This window comes from Lampetra fluviatilis, chromosome 1, assembly GCF_964198595.1.
Source record: "Lampetra fluviatilis chromosome 1, kcLamFluv1.1, whole genome shotgun sequence".
Taxonomy (NCBI): domain Eukaryota; kingdom Metazoa; phylum Chordata; class Hyperoartia; order Petromyzontiformes; family Petromyzontidae; genus Lampetra; species Lampetra fluviatilis.
In genome coordinates, this window is record NC_136275.1 from 28,854,402 (window position 1) to 28,873,796 (window position 19,395).

General features: G+C 47.9%; 2 protein-coding genes across 3 annotated transcripts in view; both read right to left on the reverse strand.

The window, feature by feature from the left end:
• LOC144934491 (carbonic anhydrase-related protein 10-like) overlaps positions 1–19,395 on the reverse strand; it is a 429,201-nt gene that overhangs the window by 26,112 nt on the left and 383,694 nt on the right. For both annotated transcript variants that reach the window (XM_078860319.1, XM_078860310.1), the window contains one exon: positions 16,688–16,830. In XM_078860319.1, coding sequence (XP_078716445.1) covers positions 16,688–16,830 — 143 coding nt within the window. The remainder of the gene's footprint in view (positions 1–16,687; positions 16,831–19,395) is intronic.
• LOC144934485 (uncharacterized) lies at positions 6,664–13,244 on the reverse strand. Its single transcript, XM_078860297.1, has 2 exons — positions 11,431–13,244; positions 6,664–7,613 (listed from the first exon to the last, which is right to left on the reverse strand). Exons 1-2 carry the CDS (start codon positions 12,727–12,729, stop codon positions 7,599–7,601), a joined length of 1,314 nt encoding a protein of 437 aa, XP_078716423.1. The 5' UTR covers positions 12,730–13,244; the 3' UTR covers positions 6,664–7,598.

Below are 19,395 nucleotides of genomic sequence, written 5' to 3' on the forward strand. Positions count from 1 at the left end.
CACTGGCTAGAAACTTGGTCCACTGACTTGGAGTCTTCTGCTTGATGCTGTATATTTGCAGTAATTGTTGTCCAGCAACAGCACGTCTTGATCGTTCAGCATTTTTGATGCTCACTGCCGGGTAGCGATCAATGACAAAATCGACCCTTGGACAACTGAACTTTCTACCCATCTTAATCATAAGTTGAAGAAGATCATCAGCAAGCTCACCAAATGTGTCTGGTATATTCAATGTCATGCCATGCCATCTATCAGTAGGGCACCATTATCACCAACAGTCTTGTTCACATGACAGTCCTTGTTCTTTGATTCTAAACAAGCTAGACGAGCAGCCTTATTTGTTTTGGCTAATGAACCATCAGTGCTTGCTAGCGGGGATGAGATATTGCCAAGTGAATATGTCAGAATCTCTTTCAAGTTTACAGACCAGGATTGACTTATCATTAACAGTCGTGCAAAGAGTCTCCTGTCATTTTTTAGAATGACTTGATTTCCATCTTTTGTCTTGGATGATTTCTTCATTTGATCCCCAAACGTTGTGAGCTTCAATGACTTTATTGGAGAGAAGAAGTCTGTTTTTAATGACTGGACTCGATCTTGGATGAAAATTTTCAGAGCTGTTTCACCTTTATCACAAGCACTTTGTATGTCATCTCTGACAGTCTTTGTAGCAACAACACCAGAGCTCATACATACAAGATCTTCACGAGGCAGGAAGGGATTGATCATAGACTCAACCGCTGAAACCAAAGATATAACAGCAGCATTGTCTTTTGCAATTCTTGTTGCATCCAACTCTTTATGACCCCTCTCTTCATGTTGCATTCCAGCCATCATTTCACACTGCCTTGTGATTGCAGAACGTTCAGGATGAGACAGTATCCATCACTGGACGGCACCTCTGTTCAATGTTATTCCAGTTATGCCGCCTTTGGTCTTTGAATCACGGTTGCAGGTTTGTTCTATTGCTTGGTCACAAGCTATGGATGATAACCTTTTAGCATCCTTACGCTGTACTGTCCAGTTTCCTTTTGCAGTAACTTCTTCATAGCAGTGTGGATGAGTCTTTGGAAGATTGATCATCTCGACCCAATATGCTGATAGGTACCTTGCATAATTTTGGCGGTCATATGCAAAATACCATGCCAGCATACGTCTCACTGTTGCTAAGTGAAGGCTCCAGTCAGAGTCTCTGGTTGCTCTAATGAAACTCAGTAACAGTTGAACCATTTCAATGTATGAGCTCCAAAGTCCAAAGGTGGGAATAACGGAGTTCATCTCATGTACATATCTATCATAGCAGGACAGCATATCTGATAATATGTCAGACACTGAGTTAGATGAAAATCCTGCCTCAGACTTGTACTCTCGTACTAGATCTGCCATGGCTGATATGTAACGAGTGTGCTGTTGCTCAGGAAGGGACTGAAGAAATGACCTCAACCGCAAGATATGCATTGCCTCAAATATGAGTTTGTGTGCACGAATGCTACGGTTGTAGTGATGTCCACTAATGACTCCATTTATTGAACCAACAGCTACCACATTTGATTCAATCAGCATATCCTGTAGTCCTGCTTCTTTGAAACGTTTGCCTATCACTGCCATAAAGGACATGGCTGTGTGGAACTCACCTTAATCGAGCTTGATCGCCGCTATCAGATGAAGCTGTACTGCTTACGTCCTCCATGTTTACATGTGCATAGTGATATTGGCTTAATTTTGGCTCAGACCTACTTACATTTTTGATGCTGATTGGTTGAAAATCTAGCTCAACAGTTTTATATGTCTCAATACGCAGTCAATATAGTGCGCCAATAAATTACACTTTTCTCATTAACTGCAGGATAATGCGTGGAGAACTTTTTGCTTGGATACCTTTTATTAACTTTGAACATATTGAGCAAAAGAAAAAGTAGTGCCCCGTTTGTTGGAACGAAACTGAACGATACAGCTCATGTACAGCGGCCTAATATGCACGCTTGAACCTCACAGACGGCACAGGCAGAGATCACCACTGTTTTCTTTCCCCCTCAATCTCCTTTATAAACTTGGTTAGATATCAAGAGAAGGATGTTTTTTCTGGTTGGTAGATAAAAGTATTCATTCGACGGGCATCTAACGCGTAGGCTTTCCTGACCAATATTATTCACGGTAAACGTTTGTGTGTGGGTTAGATCGCTTAAAGGTAAAGGCGATTAAATCAAATACATTTTACTGTACATTTGTGATTCCTCCAGTATAAATAAATATTCTGAGTCTGAAATTAACCCCCTGGGTCCTTTCACAGAGATGACATCACCAAACCCCGTTTATGATCGAAAACAGGAAATCTTCAAAATTCTGGCAATCGCCTGAAGAAACTGGTTGCAAAGCACCAGCAAAACGTGGTTAACTGAAATTGTTTGCTCTGTAACACACATATTCTTAGGTTTTTTTCGGTAAAGTCACGTAGGTAAAAAATTTAAATTTAAATTAATAACAGTAAAATAAAAATAAAATAAAATTCACGACGTTTCGGAGGCAACACAAGCTTCCGTCTTCAGGTGGAACCGTCACAGCACGATTGCTGTATCAAGTTAGAAAAATTCCAAGAAAACAGTCCTTGTATATATGCTGGTTGAGGGTGGGAGGAGCCAAGGCAGGCCCCTATTATTATTGTGAGGGTCGGTGCGGCTGAAGCACGTTGCTAGGAATGAGCCTTTGTTGTGTAGACTGGTTGAAATGGGAGGTTCCAAGAGTTGTTAAGGTGCGGCTGATGTAAAGGTGCGGTTGCTGTAAATGGGACTGAGCCTTTGTTATGTAGAGGTGGTGCGGCTGAAACCACTTCTAGGAATGAGCCTTTTTTTGTGTAGACTGGTTGAACTGGGAGGTTCCAAGAGTTGTTAAGGTGCGGCTGATGTAAAGGTGCAGCTGCTGTGAATGGGACTGAGCCTTTGTTATGTAGATGAAACAGCACTTTGCTACATTGCTGGGATTAATTCTAGATTTGCCAAATATGTGTGGTAAAACTTAAAGCAGGAAAACCAGTGTGTAAAAAAAGAAGAAGAAACTATTCGGTAACTGAAGAATAGTGCCTGTCAAATAAGATGGTCCAAATATGTGTAGTTAAATATTTTTTGCATGGTTAATAACATATTTCCAATGATTACTAAGTTTGTACCCATCATCACGGTTGAAATTATGTCTGTGTTTGTATATTTGGATGGCTTCGTGCACAAACCTTTGATGGTAGCCAGGAGGTTTGCGGAGCACCTTGGTCTCGGAAAAGACAATTTCATGAGAGCCCACAGCATTGTAGCAATGATCGGCAACAGTGGAAGAATCAGTTTTGCCGTGTTTCAGATCTGACTTGTGCTCGCGGACACGATCAGAGATATGACGTTTCGTTTCTCCAATGTAGCAATCACCACAGCTGCAACTCAGTTTGTAGACTCCAGGGTATTGTAAGTCAGGAATGACATATTTAACAGATGGAATTAGATCACGGATTTTATGTACTGTACTGCATCGGACTTGGATCTTATGTTTGTTTAGAATTTTGGAGATATTTTTGGTCACGCCTGCTATGTATGGCAACGTGATAGTTTTGATCGGAGTTTCATGTGGCTGTTTCTGTATGGTGGGAGAAACAGCTTGGCGGATGGTGCGGTCAGAGTATCCATTCATCCCGAGGGCCCGATATACATGTCTTAATTCACTGGCCAGGTGGTGTTGGTCAGAAATGCCATGAGCTCTGTGGTATAGCGTTTTGATGAGAGCATTCTTTTGAGATGGGTGGTGGTGGGAATCAGGTTTCAAGTAGTGACCAAAAAGATCTCCAAAATTCTAAACAAACATAAGATCCAAGTCCGATTCAGTACAGTGCATAAAATCCGTGATCTAATTCCATCTGTGAAGGATGTCGTTCCTGACTTACAGTATCCTGGAGTCTACAAATTGAGTTGCAGTTGTGGTGATTGCTACATTGGAGAAACGAAACGTCATGTTACTGATCGTGTCCGCGAGCACAAGTCAGATCTGAAACACGGCAGAACTGATTCTTCGGCCGTTGCCGATCATTGCTACAACTCGGTGGGCTCTCATGAAATTGTCTTTTCCGAGACCAAGGTTCTCTGCAAACCTCCTGGCTACCATCAAAGGTTTGTACACGAAGCCATACAAATATACAAACACAGACATAATTTCAACCGTGATGATGGTTACAAACTGAGTAATCATTGGAAAGATGTGATTAACCATGCAAAAAAGATTTAACTACACTTATTTGGACCATCTTACTTGACAGACAACTATTACAGGTTATTGATAGACAGCCAGGCTTGTTTACCATGTGTAGTTGTTTCTTTTTTCACACTATTGTTATGTAGGCCAGGCTTAGTCACAAACCGTACCTCTCCATAACAAAGGCTCAGCCTCTTAAGCCTCACCTTACCATATTAATAAAAAGTGTGCCGTACTTGGCCCTTCCCCCCTCTCCAACCATTATATATACGGAGTGGTAGCTCTTGTAATCTCTCATTTACTTGATACAGCTGTCGTGGCTTTGACGGTTCCACCTGAAGACGGAAGCTTGTGTTGCCTCCGAAACGTCGTGATTTTTATTTTATTTTACTTTTATTAATTTTAATGTTTTACCTACGTGACTTTACCGAGAAAACCTAAGAATACTTAAAGCTATCCACTTTCATAACGCCTGCGAATGAAACTTTTCGAACGTTTCGTAGGCAGAAGTAAAAAAAATCATTTTATTTTGAAATCGAAAATTTGAAATCAAATGTTTTGGTGGGATCGACGACCACTGCTCTAGTGCAGGGGGGTTGGTAATATCTTCGCCGGTAACAAAAAAACAACTAAATATTTCAAGAGCCGCACAATGCAAATGCAAATACGGGAGACGGTGGTGGTCCCTAAATAAATAATGATGTCACGAAGCAACGGCGGTACTTAAAGAGCCGCTGGCATGCGGCTCCAGAGCCGCAGGTTTGCCGGCCCATGCTTTAGAGTGTTAAAAAGAGCCGAATAAAGTAAATTCAGTTTAAAAAATAAAAACTGCCCGCACAGGGGCAGCCAAAGAGCAGCAGGTTGCCAACCCCTGCTCTAGCGTATGCCACGCACGCATGCCACAAGGACAAAGATCCCCCGTATAGCCTTAACAGACTCTAGGAGCTAGTGTTGTTGATGAGCACCAATGAAGGCCGAGACAACATGGGAGGGGGTGGGTGACCAACACCACGCCTGGCCGCCTTTGTTTCCCTAGTGGCAATGGCGGAGCCAGGATTTTCAGGTAGGGGGGGCAACCCCTCCAGCAATGAAAAATGATAGGAGTTGTAAGTAAGTAAAGACTTGTCCCTTGCTTTTTATTCGACGCGTGTGTGGCGATGGCGCAGCCATCGATCGACGGTCGAAATCGAGCCGTGTGTGATCGCCATCGCGCTCACTGAAGGTGAATGCCTTCAGGGAAGTCGTGTACTGTATACGCAACTGCGCACAATTCTGTGAGTCACTTATAACTGCTTTGCCGTTACGTATTGCCAATTATGGACTCAGACTATTGTCCTATCATCTCATATAATCCCTGGCACATAATAATAAACAGTGGCAGTGGGGGTCGCAAAATGCCGATCTATTACTAATAAACCCCAATGATTCGATCGAAATTAGGGATTTCGATCGGATCATTGGGGGGGCACGTGCTACCACCCCCCCCCCACTGGCTCCGCCAGTACCTAGTGCCGATTTTTAGACATTGTACCAGGTACTCATTTGCGGTTGAGTCGACATAGGGGAGGCCCAGGACCGGTTGAGATAATCGTCACTGGTGTTGGCCGTGAGTGGGAATGAAACCCGGGTCGCCGGGTTTGTAGTGCAGCGCAGCGCTAACCACTACTTGAAATGCTTAAATGCTACACCTTTGGGAATTCGTGGATAGCACCAAAAATAAGCGGTTTGCCCCATGGGCAAGATGTAATTTATAGACACGGTGGTTACTGGTGACCCGTTGTGCAGTATACAAAACAACATACAGTCAAGAACATTGCCTCAGACACTTTTTCAATTACTATACACAAATTTATGAGGTCATTGTTATGCCCCAAAGCTGAAATGTAAAAAGTTATTTTATCCGTGGTATGCCCATATATTCTATTCAGCCATTTATTTAGAAATGCAGCTATAGCCTAGGGTCAGAGTGTAAAACTAAAGCTCTGTCCATGATGAGAGTGATCATGTTATTTAATGCTAAAGTGCACACAGTGGCTTTCCATTAGGACATCAAAATTGCAAATATTGCCCCGAGGCTCTAGGATTACCATACAGCTCTCACTCTCGCGCTCGAGTGCCCAGAGATTGATAATTTCCACGGTCCTCATTCTGAATACAGCCATATAAAATATCCTTCTCTACACGAGGTCTTAAATATGAAGAAAAAAAGTATGCAAATAACTGTACAGTACTCCTAATTGGTTGTCCTACGAATGGCGTTGCAGTTAATAAACATATGCAGGTTGTCCCATGAGCCTCCTCGTCCTCAGATGCCGTCTGTATAAGTGGGCCATTAAGACATTGCCTAAGCTAATCTCACTGCAATAATCATAATCCTAACCTCCACGGATTAGTAAAGCTTAACCACTTGAAAGTTAAATTCATGTGCCACTAATGCCAGTGTAACAGGTTCCGGAGACACTTGTAGAGGTAACTTCTTTATTACAATACAACACTCCAACAGTCCAACAGTCCAACAGTCCAACAGTCCTGATACTCTGTTACAGCCTAGGTACACAGCCTAGCTACACAGCCTAGATACTCTACTCTGGCTACGCTCCGGAACTCGCCCTCACAAGGTCGTAGAGTCGGGAGTTCCAGAGTCCCAGCGCTGGCTCTCACAGCATCCCCGGGTCTTCAGATGGCTGGTCGTGGGTCTTGGGTCTTGAGTTACAACTGGGCCCCGATCGTCCAGGGAGCTCTCCTTTTATGCCTGGTACAACGAGGGGTGGGGCCGTGTGCGCCCCCAGATATCCCACAGAGCACACACAGCCCCCCCCTTTGGCGGCGCCAAGGGGATTAAGCGTCTGGACCCCCTGGGAACTCAACGCCTGGCGCCCAGAGGCTTAAGCGTCTGGACCCACCTGGGAACCCAGAGCCCCCAGCAGCCCCTCCCTTCTTATGTCACTACATTACCCCCCTCTACGTAGCCTCCAGCCGACCCGGCTGTCAAAAAAAATACAATTGTACAAGAAATTATTTGTTAACCATCAGAATGAGTGTGTGACAAATCAAGAAAAAAAAATGAGAAGAAAGCGCCTCTCCCCCTCCTGTGGTCACCGATGCAGAACAACACTGTATAAACACATATATGCAGGATGAACGCACGCCCCAATCGCCCACTATACATGATGGAAAAGTGAGTGGCGTCGCGTTGGGACGAGAGTTCGTGGGCGGGGGTCATGAAAATCGTTTGAGTTTTGAGCGAGTCCGAGTGGCAGGTCCATCGGTCGCGACGGAGGCAGGAGGGGACCGACGACCCGCTGTTGCGCTTGTGTCCTGGGTCGCTGATCCCGCGGGCAAGCTTGTTCCCGCTGGGTCGGCCGTGGCGGATTTCATTCCCAAGGCACCTGAGGGCGGGGCAGCGGGACCTGCCCGAGAGTTAGAAGCAGCATCATCGCGGCGCGACTCGTCAGACATGTCGCGCTCTCGGCCCCGGAGATGTGAAGGAGGTGTGTAGGGTTGAATGTAAGGTTTTAGACGTGACGGGTGCACGAACCAACGTCGCTTGCCATGCTGGATCCTGACACACTGCGGGCGGAGAACGCGAATAATAACAACCGGCCCTCTCCAAGGCTTAAGCAGTTTTGAGGAAGTAGCCAATGGTACCTGCGGGCAGTGGAGCCAGGCGCGGTCCCCTTCTACCCAAACGTGGCGGGATGTGCGGAGATTCCGCAACCGCTCGTTGGCAAGCTGACGGGCTTCTGAGTTATTTTGAGCAGCCTCCCGGGCATCTACGAGACGACGCACATTAGCACGGATGTGGTCGGCAATCTTAGCCTTAGGTGCGGGCTGTTTAATGTGCAATTGTACGTCGATTGGGGGGCAAACCTCCCTACCATACATTAGATAGAATGGCGAGTACCCCGTGGCAGCATGGGGCGCCATTCTATAGGCGGCCAAGACACCAGGTATGTGGAGATCCCAATCAGTCTGTGACTCAGACACCTGGTGGCTTAGCATGGAGGTAAGTGTCCTATGTAATCGCTCGACCATACCGTCAGTCTGGGGGTGATATGGCGAGGTGCGAATTTTGTGTGTCCCTAGCAGGTTGCACACATCCCGCAACAGGGTGGAAGAGAAATTTTTCCCTTGGTCGGTCAGCAGGCGTTCGGGAGCACCCTTGTCCAGGACGTAGCCCTGGAAAAAGGCCTCTGTAATGGCTGCTGCAGACTGGTTGGGGAGTGGCCAGGCCATGGCCCATCGGGTAAAATATTCGACCCCAACCAAAAGGTACTTATTACCCCGAGGAGTAGCGGGAAACGGACCCAAAATATCCAATGCGACGATCTCATTGACCCGGGAAACTTTAATGGATTGGAGCGGCGGGCAGGACGGCCTAGCAGGTGGTTTCCGCCGTGCACATTCTGTGCAACCTTGCACAAGGTCAGCCACATCGTTTGCCATGCCCGGCCAGAAAAATTCCAATTGGATTTTAGCTAGTGTTTTCTGAACACCCAAGTGCAAGAGGCGACTGTGGGTTTCCCACACAAGTCGCCCCCGCAGGGAGGTGGGCACCACCAATGTGTGGGATTGGGACCCCCCATCCCAATGCATGAGGACGCCTTCCCGGATGACATATGATACGGGGCCCCCCTGCCCCCTGTGACCCTCGGCATCCCTAGCGCGGCGTCTCAATTTGAGGAGGGAGACGTCTTCCATCTGAAGACGTCCCCAGTCGTCCAACCCGAGGCCCAGCAATGCGTCCTGCGGAACTTGCGTGGAGGGAGCCCCGTGGTCCCCGACCCCATCCCCGGCCGCGGCCGCAAGGGATGGGGGCGGTACCCCGTCAGGCTGCCTACAACGCCCCGCACCCAAAAAACAAGCACAGCGCCCATTGTTCGGCAGTCGCGACAACCCGTCGGCGTTCCCGTGTTGAATCCCCTTGCGGTAAATGACAGTGAACGCAAAGTCCTGGAGGATCTCGAGCCAACGCGAGAGCTGTCCAGATGGTTGGTCCACTCGCAAGGCGTATTGTAGCGCCGCGTGGTCGGAGCGTACTGTGAAATGCCTGCCATACACGTATGGCCTGTACTGCTTTATGAAAAAAACGATAGCAAGCAATTCGCGGCGCGTCACGCAGTAACGTTGCTCCGCGGGCGACAGCACCCTGCTGCCATAGGCGACGACGCGCTCCACTCCATTGACAATTTGCGACAGCACCCCTCCAATTCCGGTGTTGCTGGCGTCTGTATCCAGAATGAACGGAGTGGTAAAATCTGGATAAGACAGGGTAGGAGCATCGACCAGTGCTTTTCGGACGGCATTGAATGATGCCTGTTCTAACTCTCCCCATCGGAATTTGACCCCTTTGGCCGTTAATGCGTGGAGGGGCTTCGCAATAGATGCGAATCCCGCAACAAATCGTCGATAATATGAGGCGAAGCCGATAAAACTCCGCACCTCCCCAACAGAGGTAGGAGTTGGCCATGAGCGCACGCAATTTGTCTTTTCGGGGTCCGTGGCAATTCCCGAGCGGCTGACAATATGGCCCAAATAACGAACCGAATCCCTCATGAGGTGGCATTTTTGCGGTTTGAATTTGAGGTTAGCCGCTCGCATTTTAAGGAAAACTGCCTTCAATCGCGTGAGGTGTTCATCAAAAGTTTTGCTGAACACGATTACATCGTCGAGGTAGATTAGGCAAGAATCCCACTGGAGCCCAGCGAGGACCAGCTCCATCAGGCGCTGGAACGTCGCCGGGGCCGAGTGAAGACCCATGGGAAGTCTGTTGAATTGGAACAGTCCCTGCGGCGTGCGAAAGGCCGTCTTTGGTTTGGATGCGTCATCAAGGGGTAGCTGCCAAAACCCCGAGAGGAGATCCAAGGTGGAGAAGTAATGCGCACCTGCTAAGGCATCGAGCGACTCGTCCATCCTGGGAAGCGGGTAGGCGTCGGCCACCGAAATCTTATTAAGTTTCCTGAAGTCAACACAAAAGCGGAGGCTCCCGTCGTGCTTCTTAACAAGAACGATCGGCGCCCCCCATGGGCTATTTGATGGCGCAATGACATCGGCCGCCAACATATCGTTGACGGCCACCCGTACATGTTCCTTTTCGGCCGGGCTCAACCGGAATGGGTTTTGACGAATTGGAGCGGCATCACCCGTGTCGATGTGGTGGCTTAGCAATTTAGTGCAGCCAATGTCGAATTTGCTTTGACTGAAAACGTCGGCGAAATCGCTCAGCAGCGTGCGTAATTTAGCATGTTGTAATGGTGACAAATCGGCAGAAGTGGAGCAAAGCGCGTCGAGCCATCCTGTGTCAGGACCTGGCTTGGCAACGGAAGAGAACTCGCCCCCTACGTGACCCACGATCACATCTTCTGGCGGGGCTGGCGTCGCGTGAGCAAGCACCATTCCCTGACAGATAACGGCCGTTTCCAATCCCGCGTTAAGGACCTGGATAAAGGGGTCGTGGTCGCTTCGCACGAGCGTTTGTGCACACACGAGGTCCGACACCCGCTCAGCTGAACGCGAAGGCCCGATCACAGCACCCCCCATGAACGCGTCGTAATCAAGGGGTTTACGAAACCGGAGGGGAACTAACATCTGAGAGCCAGGAGGAATGTGAATTGTGCACGCCGCCAACGCCTGCACCGTCGTAGATGCGGAGTGCAACCGAGTGGGTGTGGGTAGGAAGGCCATGCGTCGGCCGGAGGGGAGCTCAATACACCCTTTGTTAATGAGAATTTTAATGGGCATCTTCCCCAAGAAATCTGTTCCGAGGAGGCACGGAACGGCGAGGGTTGATGAGACCAAAATGGGCCCAACTAATTGGACGTCAGCAATGCGGATCTGAGCATTGATCCGTCCGGTGATGCCCAACGAACCCCCATTTGCGGCATAGCATGGCACATCAACTGGCTGCAAGGGACGGCATATATCGGGCAAAATGTTATAAATTATGTCTGAAATGATGGTCGCCGACGCACCCGTATCGATCAACATACGAACATCAACGCCCTCGATGGAACCCACTACGGCAGAGGACCCTGCCGCAGCGGCAACGACCCTATGGGCCAACTCGGACCATTGACCCGGTCCGAGCGCCCGGTTGTTCAATGATGGGCCCGAATCCCCCTCCTCAGAAGCATGACCCCCCTGTGTGGTGTGAGGGTGCGTGCTTGTTGTAAGTGGGGGCCGAGAGTGCGAGGTGTCGTGACTCGCCTGGGTATGCCGAGGATACGGTGGTGGCCGAGGCGCCGGAGGTCCTGAAGTCCGGCGTCGGGGGACCCGGCAGCCGGACGCCACATGGCCCCGAAGGCCACAGTTGTGGCAGACGATGGACGCTCCGTCCTGGCGCGAGGTTGGCCGGTCCCGCTGGTGGTGATCTCGCTGGGATCGCCAGTTGGACGATCCGCGATTTTCTGTTGCTGCGAAGGCCTGATGAGGCCCCGAATGCACGTCATAGGCTTGTGCATCAGGTGGGCCTGCGCAGGCGGCGATGGTCGTGTCCTCATCGCAATGTAGGTGTGCTTGGATGCACCTGGCAGCACGTAGCGACGTGAAGTCGTCGTCGTCGTCGGCTGTCGGCATGGCAACTCGAAGCTGGCGGGCCAAGCTCATGAGCTTCTGCAGCACGAGTGACTCCACAGCGTCTTCATCCATGCGAGGGTAGGCAACCTTTGCCATGGCCAGCAGCGCGCTGCGGTACCCCATCGCCGACTCGGAGGCCTTCTTCCTCCTCGCATCGAAGCGGTGACGTGCTTCGGATGGGGGTCCATAAATCAGCCGCATCTGATGAAGGGCATCCGTGAGCGTGGCACGTTTTGCGCGTGGCACAGTAAGGAGTGCTGCGAGGGAGTCGTCGTCGAGCATGGCCGGGAGGCCTTGGAGCGCTTCATACTCCGACCAGCCGGACGTCTCTATAAGAGAGACGAACCGGCGTTCGAACGCTGCCCACTCACCCCCCTCTGAAGAAAATGCCTTGAGTGCCGGCAGGCGTTGCTGGACGTGAGCCAAGCTTTCGTTGCCTGGCAACCCGGCTGAAGCTGGCTTCGCGTTCGCAGCGCTGTCACCCGGCGGTGAGGGACGCAGCGCTGATGACGCGGCGTCATCGGGTTGGCCCACGCTGGGCCCGGAAGTGACGTCGCTCCCAGCGGCCACTGCTCCCCCCGCAGAAGTGACGACACACCCGGATGTATTTGCGGCGGGAACGGCCGCCATCTTTGTGTGGGAGCCGGCGGGATGGTGCGGCCGCTGCGCCTCCTCTCTCCCTGCTGTCTCCGCCTGTGAGCGACGCATGTCGTCCAGGATGGAGACGGTGGCGTGGAGCAGCTCGGTGAGGCGAAGCAGCGTTTCCTCCATTGCTGCTCCCGACGCTGGAGGAAGATCGGCAGGTATGGTGGACGACTGCTGAGCCGGCGGTGCAGCGTCGCTGTCGGCCCGAGTTGGCTGCCCCGTCGCCGCTTGCTCCTCAACATCGCCGTCAGGACTGAAGGTACGTGGCTTACTTCTTGTCTCCATTGCCACTTCTGACGCCAAATGTAACAGGTTCCGGAGACACTTGTAGAGGTAACTTCTTTATTACAATACAACACTCCAACAGTCCAACAGTCCAACAGTCCAACAGTCCTGATACTCTGTTACAGCCTAGGTACACAGCCTAGCTACACAGCCTAGATACTCTACTCTGGCTACGCTCCGGAACTCGCCCTCACAAGGTCGTAGAGTCGGGAGTTCCAGAGTCCCAGCGCTGGCTCTCACAGCATCCCCGGGTCTTCAGATGGCTGGTCGTGGGTCTTGGGTCTTGAGTTACAACTGGGCCCCGATCGTCCAGGGAGCTCTCCTTTTATGCCTGGTACAACGAGGGGTGGGGCCGTGTGCGCCCCCAGATATCCCACAGAGCACACACAGCCCCCCCCTTTGGCGGCGCCAAGGGGATTAAGCGTCTGGACCCCCTGGGAACTCAACGCCTGGCGCCCAGAGGCTTAAGCGTCTGGACCCACCTGGGAACCCAGAGCCCCCAGCAGCCCCTCCCTTCTTATGTCACTACACCAGTAAGAAAATATGTAAATTATGATTTTTTAAGAATTGTGAGACCATAGGACGCCAAAAGGCCTTTTGGCATCCTCTGGTCTAACATCGTTTGAGACGAGGCACAAAAGAAAACTGCCTCTGGTGTGGACCAATCAGTCTTAAGGACAATGCATATATTATCAGAGTATGTTTTTCGTTTGCATTCTCACCACAAGTATTGTGGTTAATGCAGACATGATTCCTCGTAGAAAGGTTTCAGTTTTGTTGCCAGAAAAAATGGGAAAAACCTATACTTATATTTTGGCACTGGCAAAGGAGGTCCCATGAATCATTTTTTGTTATAATGAATTTTTTATTTGAATATTAATGAGTTTATTCCATTGTAAATATTTTGTGTATTGTAATTCAATAGCTACTAATCTATATAAATACCTTAATCTGTACGTCCCAAAAACCTTAAGGGTACTTCCGACAAGGAAGAAAGCTGAAATGTGGTACATAGGTAGCTTTTAGGACATAAACAACAGGAACAATCTGAAAATCATTTTAAGGCCCCCAAATCTCGATTTTAAGTGCCCCATTAACATGTTTATGAGTTACTCTTTGGTTCTTTCGGTAAAGTCACGTAGAAAGAGAAAATAAGAAATGAAATAATAGCATACGACGTTTCGATCATCATCAAGTACAAATGAAAGAGAAAACAAACCTAGCAAACTTAGAAATATAATGCAATACAACACAGAGAGTCGGCTAACATAACAGTCAACACCCTACCTGGTTGATTACGTTCTTCTAAAGATTGCTAAATTTGAGAGAGAGAGAAAACACAGACACGGAGACATATAGACAGACACATAAGCAGAGAGAGATAACACAGAGATACAAAGAGAGAGACACACACATAGGCACACAGAGAAACAACGCCTCTGCGTCGAGGCCTTAAATCAGTTTCGGCTGAAAGTCAATTTTTAACTTTCGGTCTGGTTTCGGTTTCGGCCGAAACTGACATTGACTTTCGGTCATCATTCGTCAACCGAATATCTATTTTTAGAATATAATGCTAGTGCTACGTCTATCACTCTGCCTATCGGCCGGTCAGTCGGTGCTAGGCAATCCTATACAATAGGCTGAAAACACACACACGTCAGCAGCAGCAGCTTGGGAGCGAGGTTACAGCCGCAACCATGGTCTGCTAATGTAAATACGACCAGTCAACAGACAGCAGCCTGCATCTCCATCCGTGCGTGGGGTCTCTTTGGCGGGATGACAACAAAGTACCTCTGTTGTCTGTTCCCAGCCGCCTGCCCGCCTTGGCTTATGTGTTGCGTTCGCTTCAGTCTACACGCGTGTTGATACCGAGATTCGAAGTCTGACAATTATAGGCCGACCGAAATTCGGTTTCGGCGCCGAAAGTTGGCAAATGGCCTCTTTTGGCATAGTTTCTGTTTCGGCCGAAGCCAAAAACTTTCGGTTTACTTTCGGTTTTGGCCAAAAGTAAATATTTTACTTTCGGTTTACTTTTAGTTTCGGCCGAAACCAGAAATTCAGTTTCGGTCGGTCTCTAAAATCAAGTTTTATGTTTATGAGTGTCATACAGAAACTATTCCAAATATAAGATCGTGTTTTTCTTCGTTTGATAGAGCATTAAACAGCAAATAAAATTAAAGAAAGATCCATTGTTCTCTATTTTATTGTTTTTGAGATATTTCCGATTCAAGCAGATTTCAACAAAATAATGCGCATTTTATGACATTAAAATCGGAATAATTCGAAAACGGTAAAAGATAGAACCTTACTCTCATAAAGTATTATTGGTAGAAACCTCCTGGTTACACTAGCACACAGGGTATTATTGTGTCCGTCCGTCCATCGTGCAGGGAGGGGCTGGGTGGGGAGGGAGGGGCTGGGTGGGGAGGGAAGGGTGGGGAGGGGCTGGGTGTTGAGGGGAGGGTGGGGAGGGCCTGGGTGGGGAGGGGCTGGGTGGAGAGGGTGGGGAGGGTGGGGCTGGGTGGGGGGTGGGAGGGGTGGGGAGGGGAGGGTGGGGAGGGTGGGGCTGGGTGGGGAGGGTGGGAAGGGGCTGGGTGGGGAGGGTGGGGAGGGGCTGGGTGGGGGGTGGGAGGGGTGGGGCTGGGTGGGGAGGGGCTGGCCATCCCGTGGTGCCCTTATAAAACTCAACGTTTAACCTACTCACGCCGGCTTGTGCCCGCCCTCACAGTCGGGAATAATTGCGGAATACATCACGCCGCCGTTGACCCTGGCCATTGATCGAGCAACCCAACGTTCCTACCAGCTCCCTTTTTTTTTCTTTTTAATAAAAAAAAAACAGAATCTTTAAATTGAGCGGTTTCCGGTGGGTATGTCTTTAAAGATAAGAAGTTGAATTAAGTTGTCAACAATTTTTGTTTCGAGGAAAAACATAATTTTTTGGAGTAGTTGTTAGTGTTTGATCATATACAAATTGTAAAAAATAATATCAAGTTCATTATTATATTTATTGAAAACTATGTCCTGGCAAAGATAGGCGTTTTGAACTAGTATGTCATATAATATGTAACTTTACATATGCTAATAAAACACTTTTTAGAATGTTATGTTTTATCTGCAACAACTCTTATCCACTATATTTTTCTGGCCTCTCTGTATGCTATTGTAGTGATGTTAAATGGATCACTACGGCGCGTAGTGCTAAGTGCTGTAGAACAAGGAAATATGGGTGCAGAGGCTAGCACGCCATGCAGTACCATACAGCGGGTCGCTAGGGGCGTAGTACCGGGTGCTAGCAGAGAGCAGCCACTCCGCCAGCGCAGAGAGTAATTGCCACATAATTGGTCACTGGGGACCAAGGGAACACGGGAAGTGTAGCCAGTAATCGTCTATAAAGTTCCTGAAGGGGGCGTGGTTAAGGGCGGAGCCAGGCAGGTGGGAGATGCAAGGTAGTCTGGAACCTTCGGGAATGTTCCAGAGGGAGGCGCGGCCGAGGGTGGAACCATGCCGCGCCGAGAGTCATAAAAGGGAGGCCCCAATCGAATATTGGGGCCGTATGCAGGTGAAGTGGAACCCAAGTGCTACATCTTCCATCTCCGACGTCGTGGGTCACACAGCATGTTGGCTGTTCTGATCCGGTTATAGTTACCCTGTGTGCGCAAGAGATAGGCGTATTATAGTCCCGTATGTAACGAGTGCAAGAGTTAGGTGCATTATAGTCCCGTGTGTAACGGTGTTATGTAGTGTAGAATAGATGTTGTTGCCTTCTAAATAGTGTCTCCGAAGTGACTCACTACACTATGAAGAAGGGGCATAGACTGAAACGTCACCTTTTTCCATTTTAAGGCCACAGTGTTATTGATGAATGTTTTTCAAAGACCTGTAATGTGTAACACACTGTACATTGCATCGTGTTGCTCAAACAATGTAGACAAGACAATGCGGACAAGACAATGCTCACCATTCTTCCGCCAGTGTTGATGCGCAGGGGCAGCAGAAAGGGGTCGAAGATCATCCGACTGGTCTCGATGTTGACGGGTGACTGCTTCTTACCTACGGAGCACAGGCTCCATGCAGAGTTTACCAGGCCCCAGAATGCCGGGCCTACATTACACACACACACCGGTGGCCAAACATTGGAAAAACGTGACCGTAAATATCTTCTTGGTTCTTTCGGTAAAGTCACGTAGTAGAGAAGTAATACAATAAAAATAAAACATAATAAAATAATTCTCACGACGTTTCGGCCACAACGCAAGCAGCCGTCCTCAGGTGAAGAATGAAACACTTGCTTGCGTTGTGGCCGAAACGTCGTGAGAATTATTTTATTATGTTTTATTTTTATTATTTTATTACTTCCCTTCTACGTGACTTTACCGAAAGAACCAAGAAGATGAATCCCTGCAGTCACGAAAGCTTTAAATCGAAATGTGACCGTAAATACTTTACGTTTTACTGTGAAGAATTTGTCAGGAACGTTTGTGGACATGTGGACCTGCTTATAATTAACTTGACCCCGGTTCTGTTCGTAAAGGAGAATTAGTCCACTCACATTTATTTTTTCAGACAATATTCCCTGGCTAGAATGTTTTTTTTCAAATTTAGTGTATGTCTAATATTTGCAGTTTTAAGAACATGTATGCATTTAAAATATATATCAGAAAACTACTAAATTCGAAATTAGTTGGACATGACAATGTCGCTTATGAGGGGGAAAAATGTGGTTTTGCAATGAACATGATTGAGTGTAATATCGTGACCTCCATCTAAAGTACTACAGCTGATGAGTGCATTGTGTAGCCCATGCCAGTGGCGTGTGTGGCCCACAGGGCCACCATATCGTAGGAACGCGAATGCACAAGAGACTTCTCAGTCCATGGTGACATACAGCAGGTGGAGGGAGGCTTTGCACTTTTAAATCCACACATCAAATGTAAAATATTACCAGAGTACGACATCAACACACTTTGGTTCTTTCGGAAAAGTCACGTAGATATAAAATAAAATAAATTAAATCACGACGTTAAATCATGAAGCCATTCAGATATAACAGGACCCTGCGGGGTGGGCTGGTAGGAACGAATAACCAAAGAATATAAACATAATGTATTATTGCACTTGTTTAGCCAGGAAAGCCCCACTGAGTCTAAAGGTTTTTGTAGGGTCCTGCCAAGTGTTTGCAGTAGGGGGCGATGTTGCTACACCGAATCGGACGATACGAAGGGAGAGTGTGAGGCCTAGTTCTAGGCTTTAAGCCTAGGTGTAGGCGTTAGGCCGCTGTGAGTTAATTTGTAATTTAAATGTTTTAATTATTTATGTAAAAGCTTTAAATGTAAATGTTTCTATTTAAAAACATCAGGGAATGTTACATTGTAAAACATTAACTCCCTTTCACACACGCGGGGGTACGATACGAAGGGAGAGGTTGAGGCCTAGTTCTAGGCTTTAGGCCTAGCTGTAGGCTTTAGGCCGCCGTGAGTTAATTTTATAATTAAATGTTTTTATTATTTATGTAAAAGCTTGAAATTTAAATGTTTCTATTTAAAAGCATCAGGGAATGTAACGTTGTTAAACATTAACTCCCTTGCACACACGCGGGGGTACGATACGAAGGGAGAGTGATAGGCGTAGTTCGAGGCTTTAGGCCTAGCTGTAGGCTTTAGGGCGCTGTGAGTAAAATTTGAATTTAAAAGTTTTAATTATAAAATTTGAATTTAAAAGTTTTAATTAAAAGCTATCTCAGGGAATTATAAGGGAATGTTACACTTGTTTAGCCAGGAAAGCCTCATTAATTTAAATGTTTTAATTAAAAGCTATCTGAGAGAATTATAAGGGAATGTTACACTTGTTTAGCCAGGAAAGCGTCACTGAGTCTAAAGGTTTTTGTAGGGTCATGCCAAGTGTTTGCAGTAGGGGGCGATGTTGCTACACGGTCGGACCCGACGGTCGGACGGACGGACGGACGATATAATCTATTGTAGGCTGGTCCACTTCGTTCCTACCAGTATAAACATAAACGTAACTTCAACCGAGAAGATGGATACAAATTGAGCAATCATTGGAAAGATGTTATTAACCAGGTAAAACCTTAACTGCTTTATGGTGTTGCCTTCATATCCACATCTCCAGTCTTCGTCAGCCTCCCACTCCCAGCCCCGCTTACTTCCCCCGCCTGCCGGCATTTTTCCGTACTCGCCCTTTAATCCCTCCTGGCAGTGCTTCACTTGGCAGCGCTCGACTCCCCCTACCTCACACCCCCCTCCCTTCTAGCAGCGCTTCACTTGGCAGTGCTCCACTCCCCCTACCCCACACCCCCTCTCTATCTATCCTCCCTGGTTCCTCCCCCTTCTCTTATCTATATAGCCTCTTGTTATAGCAGCCCTTTTGCCCACTTCAGCAATTGTTTCTTGCTGTGGTTGTCCCACCTGATGACAGACGCTTGTGTTGCGCCCAAAACGTCGTGATTTAATTAATTTTATTTTATACCTACGTGACTTTACCCTGCAGTCACGAAAACTTCAAATCTAGATTTATTACGACATCAACTTTAAAAAGGAATTAATGGCAGGTTTGTAGATTTCAGCAATATGCGAATGAATTATTCCTTCCACTTGCTATGTTTTAACCACGCATTTCCCTGGGTGCATGTTATTTCTAATACACATCTGC

Coding starts and splice junctions, on each gene's coding strand:
- LOC144934485 (XM_078860297.1), bottom strand. CDS start 12,729: ATGGAGACAAGAAGTAAGCCACGTACCTTCAGTCCTGACGGCGATGTT.